General features: G+C 39.1%; 1 protein-coding gene across 1 annotated transcript in view; it reads left to right on the forward strand.

Annotated features, from left to right (window-relative positions):
- LOC107632631 (protein ACCELERATED CELL DEATH 6-like) overlaps window positions 254-8,215 on the forward strand; it is a 19,648-nt gene continuing 11,686 nt past the window's right edge. Inside the window, exon 1 of the mRNA XM_021118375.1 lies at window positions 254-1,086. Coding sequence (XP_020974034.1) covers window positions 297-1,086 — 790 coding nt within the window. The 5' untranslated portion in view covers window positions 254-296. The remainder of the gene's footprint in view (window positions 1,087-8,215) is intronic.

Below are 8,215 nucleotides of genomic sequence, written 5' to 3' on the forward strand. Positions count from 1 at the left end.
TAAATTAAAATATTTTATATAATAATAATATTTAATTCGATCAAATTATTATTATTAATATATATATATTGAAAGGTGGTTTTTTTTTTCCGTCTACTATTAAAAGGTGTTTTGTTTTTGTATCACATCAAACATCAAAGAAGTGAATGCTATTTTTATTCTCTATTTTATTGGATGAATCCCATTGGTTCAATTATTAAATCTATTATATATCCCAGCAAGTTAGATTGATCTGTTTAAACCTGTAAGTGTCTCAAAAGGGCATTCATTTTCAAAGCTCGAACTTTGAGAGCATTATGTACCACGTGCAAGTACCCATCGACGGGGACAATGAAGAAACTAACTGGAGATTGAACTGTAATCAAAAGTTAACAAAATTGATGGAACACCGCCACTTCTCAGCCACCGAAGATAACCCTTCTAATTGCCATCATCCACCTGCTGGTCAACAACTACATTTGAGCGCAGAAACCTTTGTTTCTTTGGAATTGTACGAGGCTGTCAGAAACGGAAACCCAAACTCATTTGTACAAATTCTAGAGAAGGTCTCTACGGAGAAGAAGTTGCCATTACCTGCAATTCTTGACGAAGTAACTCGTGCGGGTAGTTCGTTGCTTCACGTGGCAGCGCATTTCGGGAGAGAAAGAATAGCGGAATTGATTTGTCAACACTTCCCAGAGATTCTCACAAAGCAAGACATCAAAGGCGATACCGCACTTCATGTTGCAATCAGAGCTAAGAATAATAATCTCGAGGTAATTAAGATCATTGTTGATACATATCTCATTGATGAGGAGCTGCAACAACAGCTAGTACGGATAAAGAATGAACATGGGAACACAGCGCTGCATGAGGCTGTGATTTGCAATCACTTTGATGCAGTTGAATGCATTTTCGGTGCAGATCAAATAGTTGCTCATTGTTTAAACAAGTTAGGATTATCTCCTTTGTATTTGACTGTTCTCACGGCTTCGGATAAGAAAATACTCACACTGCTATTAAAAGCTCCGTTCGAGAAGGATAAGCTACTGCCAGCATTTCGTGGCAACTCTCCTCTTCATGCTGCCATTTTGAAAAGAAATTCAGGTTCGGAAATTCATTATTTAATTAACTATCTATCAATACTTGGTATTATCATTCTTCATTTTCACATGAATTACTGTAACTATCAATTTAAATTTGGTTTGATAAAATTCTTTAAAAAAAAACTTTTTAAAGTTGATATTATTAAACTTAAAATGTCTAATATAATATAAAAGAGCACCACTCGGGACCAGCAATTTTCTAATTTTTGAGCCAGCAAACAACCAGCGTTAATATTTTTTTACACCAAACAAAAAAAAAGTCCAGATTCATATGGAGAGGGTGAGTACATGCTGGCTGAATGATGGTTAGGATTTGTTATATTTGCTGGCTCTGAGACTTTTTCTTAAAAATAATTTAAATTAATTTTTATATTTATAAATTATTATAATATTTTTAAATTTTAAAAATTATTTTTATCAAATTTATAGTTACTGAAAGTTATTTTTAATTAAATTTATTATATTATAGATATTATAACTTTAAAAATTATATTTTAAAAATTACTTTTGATAAATTATTTTTGAAACAAAAACATTTTATCAAACTAAACGTTAGTATTTAGAATCTGAAATATTATATTTGAGTAAAAATACTTAATCTTGTTGCCTTTTCAACATATAGCCTGGAAATTAACTAATTATTTCTTGATTTTTGAATTAGAATTATCTAATTGAATCAATAAGAGGCGACTAGCTAGCTAGACCAGCAGTTTATTACAATGGTGGTGTCGACTGTGGATTAATATTACATCAACAGGCTTCTTTTAAAATTTTTTTTCAAAGGTACAAAGTCTGAACAAATTCACAATATAGATAAAAATAGTCCAACACATTACATGAACCAAAGTTAAAAGACACAACGAGAAAACCAAACTTACACGGAATACACATTTTGCTTGTTAATTATCTAATCCATGTTAATAATTATAACATAAAAAAAATTCAATAATAAAGCATAGACAAAATAAATGTGTCTTTTCTCTCCAATTTTATAATCAATGTTTTTTTTTTTGAAAAAAAATATTTTATATATCTAAATATGTTAAATTACTATCAAATGAAAATTTTCCAATTTTAACTCCTCGTTCTTTAATTTCCCTATCTTCCTTCCTCTTTACAACAATAACCTCAACATAGGATAATAAAATGAACTCAATTTGTTAGGTTGATCTGCCGTCTTACTCATAAAAAATGGTAAATGATGAGTTCTAATTTGAGCTCCCTTGAAATCTTCCACCATAGGAAAAAGTGGGAGCGGAACAACTTGAGCCCTTGTCCAAACTAGAGTTATATGTATCATGTAATAAGTAATCATTGTTGTGGCCTGTGGGTGCATTTGTCACTGTGAAAAGGTGATGGCAAAAGAATGAAAAGAGAGTACCTATTACCTAATACAGGAGCAGGAAAAATTAAAAAAAAAATTATTTTTTATTAATATTAGTCAATATTTTAAATTAATATTTTATTTTTATATTATTAAAATTTTTAAAATTTAATTTTTAATATTTAAAATTGATCAAATTTTAATAAAAAATATTAAAGTATGTTAGTCAATTTATAAAAAGTTGCGCCAGTAATTTTTCTTAATTATAATATGTACATTCAAGTATGTACTTTATAATTATCAAATATCAATCCATATTCAATAGTTAAAGTCAATGAAATTAATTTGAAAAACAAATTCCGTATAGACATGTCTACGAATATTCTTCAATACGAAGAACGAATTCCACAGGTAAGATAATTTGCTAAGTCATTCCATTGCATTTATTTTTAAAAGAAACCATTGGAAATATTGTATTTCTTACTGTGTGGGTAAGATAATACTGCCAATACGAAAGGGTTGTGTTTCGGTACTTTACCTGAAATGAATGTGATTTGAGTTTTGTTTTAATCCAGTCCATCAAAAATCGAGAGTTCATTCGACGGATATGTAATCCGATGGGTTTTTGAGCTGCTCGAATGGTAAGCGTCCTTCACATGATACGACCCCTTCAGCAGATGTCTAGATATCTGATAGAAACTTTTAGATACTAGCAGAAACTTTTAAATAATTGAACCCAAATAGAAGGGTCTACTAAATGAAGAGAAATAAAAAGGAGGGACCTACCTTTTTCATCAGATACGTCACTATAATTTTAATTATTCGTCTCATCGTATGGATCCTTATTTTGATATCGGAGTGTCCTTGCAGGTAGCTCCACCCACCAATCAACTGACTTTACAGGCTCGATCCCTCCCTTTGCACTCTCATTCAGGTTCTGATCCTCTCCTCTAACGATTCTCCCTTATTCGGTCTAACAAATAACCGAACAATAGTGTCATCCGTGGGAATCTGACACGAGTTGATGATGGAAGCTTTCCTCCCACCTAGAGAACGAGCCAGGAGAAGGTGGGAACGATCACCAAGGGGGTCGCCTCATGAGTAGAATGAGCACGGAAACCTTTCAAAGGCGCTGACCAACCCCTTCCAACAATGGCCACTCCCACGAGCAATCCCTCGAAAGACGTCCATTTAGGGTTACATGCAACGATAATTTCCGGATCATGCAAGAACTCAGACACAAGGTTCAAAACCTTGAGAGAGAGTTGGCGGCAAGAGATCACTACAACTCTGAGGTTAGCCGAAACACCGGCTTACGCAGAGGGTCGGCCCGGCCATTCGCGCACCCGTTTCCCGTTGAGGAGATCGGGAGAAAGACGGCATCAAGGGGAGGAAGACGACAGGCGGCACTAAACTGACGGTCGTACCCAGCCCTTTTACTCCTGAGACAAGTTTAGAAACTGGAACGTAAGGAGGAGTGGAAAAGGAAACGCTAGGATCCCGTGATGATTGGCACCACTCCCTTCCACTCTTCCATCCTCAAAGTCCGCCTACCCAAGAACTTTGACAAGACGATGGACATGAGGTACAATGGTACCAAAGATCCACAAGAACACATCACGGCTTTTGAGGCCGGGATGAACTTGGAAGGTGTGGGAGACGTGGTCAGATGATGGGCATTCCCCGTGACCCTGGCTGGGCCAGCGATCTGTTGGTTCAATTCCCTCCCACAAGGTTCCATAACTACCTTCTCGGATATTTCTCTAAAGTTTCTAGCCCAATTCACTACTTGTATCGCCAAGGCAAAGCACTCGATCAATCTCTTAGGGATAACACAACGGGTTGGTGAGTCCACGAGAAAATACCTGAACCGTTTCAACGATGAGTGCTTAGAGATTGATGGTCTCACGGACTCTGTGGCCAACTTGTGCCTCACTAACGGCATAGTGAATGAGGACTTCCGGAAACACTTGACCACCAAGCCTGTTTGGACAATGCAGGAGATACAGGGTGTGGCAAGAGAGTATATAAACGATGAGGAGGTCAGTCAGATGGTAGCCACCAACAAACAGCAACTAGCCACCCCACCCACTCGTCAGGCCATCAACTCGGAGGAGCCGAAGGACGCCTCGAGAGAAATGGCGTCCAGGAGATCGTTTAAGCCATTTTCCCAGATAGGGAAGTTCACGTATTATACCCACTTGACTGCCCCGATAGTATAGGTATTCCAGCAAATCGCAGATAGGGGCATTTTGCCTAAACCAAGGCAGTTGAAGGACCGCACGGGAGGAAACAAGAACCTCTATTGTGAATACCTCAAGGAATTTGGGCATAAGATGCAGGATTGCTTCCTCAAGGATGCACTAGAACAAGCTATCCGGGAATAAAAACTGATTGAGTTTTCATTGTCCATCTGGGAACTAAAGAGGAAAGAAAGAGAATATTCCCAAGAATATCATGTCCGGGTGGTCAAGCTGAAGCAAGACCCCCAGGAGTAACCCAGACTCAACTTCTACAGTGGTAGTAAATGTAGTAGTTGACAGGGACGCCCCGTCAAAGTCGAAGTCTGCAGTAAAGAAAGATGCCAAGATACTTATCGTGGCAGCAGGGGAGAAGCTTCCCTCCAGAGAGCTCCTCGAAATATCATTTGGCTCGGGAGATCAGGGGTGCGATGACCTCTTCGAGGACCTACTCATAGTGATCACGGCGAGAATTGGGAGGGCCTTGGTCAAGCGAATTTTAGTTGACACGGGGTCAGACTGGAACATCATGATTTGAAACGTGTTCGACGCCCTAGTATTGAAGAAAAATGATCTCAAAAACCACCATCACGGAGTCGTAAGATTGGGTGACAACTATATCAAGCCCGACGGCAACGTCATTCTACCGATCTGTATGGGTTCCGAGACAAGCAGAAAATCTGCAATGGCTGAATTCGTAGTCTTGGGAGACTCCACAGTGTACAACGTCATCCTCGGGAGGAGAACCATCAATGACCTATTGGCGGTCATCTGTATGAAGTTCGTAACAATGAAGTTCGTGGCAGATAATAGGTTGGTGGAAACGATCCGAGGTGATTTGGAAATGGGCATCGCTTGTGATAACGGCAGCTTGTCCCTCCGAAAGAGATCCAAGGAGATAGCCGGCATGTTTTTGGTGGACCAAGACGCAAGGATTAATGAGAACCTGAGGCCCGAACCCCAGGGTGACCTAGAAAAATTTTAGGCCGGGAAAATAGATAACAAGTTCACATTCGTGAATAGATACCTACCCTATGAACTAAAAGGTCCTCTGATTGAAACCATTCGAGCTAACAAAGACTTTTTTGCCTGGACCCTAGCCGACATGCCGGGAATAGACCCAAAGTTCATGTCCCACCATTTGGTCGTGAAGCCCGAAGAATAGTCCATCACACAGAGAAAGATGAAGATGTCCTTGGAGAGAGGAAACGAGGTAGCCACGCAGACGGCCAACTTGTTAGAAGCCGATTTCATCAGGGAGTTAAATTATTCTACTTGGCTCTCAAAGTGGTCCTCGTGAAGAAGGCAAACGAGAAATGGAGAATGTACGTGGACTACTTGGACCTCAACAAGGCTTACCCTAAGGACTCATTCCCCTTTCCCAACATATAGAGGCCTTGGTGGACGCAGCAGTGGGATACAAGTTTTTGAATTTATTGGATGCTTACTCTGGGTACAATCAGATTTTGATGTACTGACCTGATGAGGAGAGGACAACGTTCATAATGCTAGGAGAAACATACTGTTACACGGTCATGCCGTTTTGCTTAAAAAACGCAGGGGTCACTTACCAAATGCTCATAAACAAGGTTTTCCAGGATCACATAGGCAGGTCGGTAGAAGTTTACGTCGATGACATGTTAGTCAAAATAGCAGAATCGGACTCTCTGCTGCCCGAATTGCAAGTCGCTTGCGACTCTCTCCGCAAACACAATATGAGGTTAAATCCCCTTAAATGCACATTTGCCATGGAAGCAGGGAAGTTCTTGGTGTTCATGATCACTCAAAGAGGGGTGGAATCCAACCCAGATAAATGCAGGGCCGTGCTTCGCATGGTAAACCTCAAGAGCATAAAAGATGTACAAAGGTTATCCGGAAGGTTGAATGCTTTGTCCCTTTTCCTCGAGGCATCAGCAGCCAAGGCGTTGCCTTTCTTTAACTTAATGAAAAAGGGGATGGATTTCGAGTGGAGACCATCTTGTGATGAGGCTTTCAACCATTTCAAGAGGATCTTGTCAGAACCGCCTGTACTCGGAAAGCCACGAGAAGGGGAACCCCTATACTTGTACCTTTTGGTGACAGAAGAAGCTTTGGCTGCTGCCTTAGTAAGAGAAGAAGGGAAACAACAATAGTCTATGTACTTTGTAAGTAAGGTACTCCAAGGGGCGGAGGTGAGGTACACAATGTTAGAAAAAGTAGCCTTCGCTTTGCTAGTTTCCTCCCAGAGGATAAGGAAGTATTTTTAGGGGCACCCGATTATTGTGAGAACCGAACAAGCAATAAAACAGATATTGCAGAAACCCGACTTGGCGAGGTGAATAGTGGCCTGGGCAATAGAGTTATCCCAGTATGACATCCAATATAAGCCCCGTCATGCCATCAAAGTGTAATACCCTACCACACAGAACCTTACACTTAAGTCGTAAAGCAGAGGTGGCGAGGTATTACGATATCTAAAAGTAAAATACATACATAACTATAGTTGAAAGAAATCATATCTAGGAGCCTTGAAGAATAAGCTAAACAAAAACTAAAACAGAAAAAAAAATCGTGTCACACTCGCATGGATAAGCGTAAAATGGATAGACAAGATCAAAGGAAGGATAAAAACATAATATACAGATCGGAGTTCCAAGATATAGATATCAAGCTCCAGACTTGACCTGCGAAGCTAAGGCTGGCCAGAGTATGTAATTATATATATATACAACCCAAGTCAACCTCTAGGAGGGACAAAATATAAAAATATACATATAGAGATTCCATATACATATATACATAACCTAAAACAAAATATAACAGCCCAGAAGACAGTTCTTCGCTTATAAGGAGGGTCTCCAGACGTTCAACGAGGTACCTCTCGACCTGCATCTGAAAAATAATAGAAATATGTATGGAATGAGAACCGATGGTTCTCAGCATGGTAAATGTGCCCAGATAGTTAATATAAAAGTTCCTATGAAAGCCAAAGGCATTTCTAGAACTTCGACACTCATATTAATATTAGAATTTTATTCTAAACCAATAATATCGGTAATCCAACTAAAGGATCCCAGCTTTCTTCTAACTCTGCACCTTCTATCAACCTAGTTCTAATCTAACTTTAACTTAACATTTCTCTTTCTGTTTTCTCTAACCCTCCGAATCACCGGTAGAACAGCTCCCCCCTCACACCTTCGGCAAGAGGGGTCTCTCAGAAAATATACACATACAATTCAAGCAAGGAAAGCATAGATAGAGGTGCAATTATAGCAAGTAGAACAAGTAGCAGAGAAGTAGAGTTAAGCAATTAAGCAAACCAAAATAATACACACTCAAGCAAAACATACAAATGCACATGATGTGCCTGTCCTATGGCTGATGAGTCTCAACTGTCGGTTATATAGCCTACCCGACATGTCCTGGTAGTTAACCATTGGACAGTCCCTCTATGCGCGTATCCCCAAGCTAAAAAATAATATCCATAGAGTCAAACTCCAAACTCAATAATATAATATTCTATGGAGTCAAACTCCAAGCTCAAATATAATATTCCATAGAGTCAAACTCCAAGCTCAATAATATAT

Source organism: Arachis ipaensis, chromosome B03, assembly GCF_000816755.2.
Source record: "Arachis ipaensis cultivar K30076 chromosome B03, Araip1.1, whole genome shotgun sequence".
Classification (NCBI taxonomy): domain Eukaryota; kingdom Viridiplantae; phylum Streptophyta; class Magnoliopsida; order Fabales; family Fabaceae; genus Arachis; species Arachis ipaensis.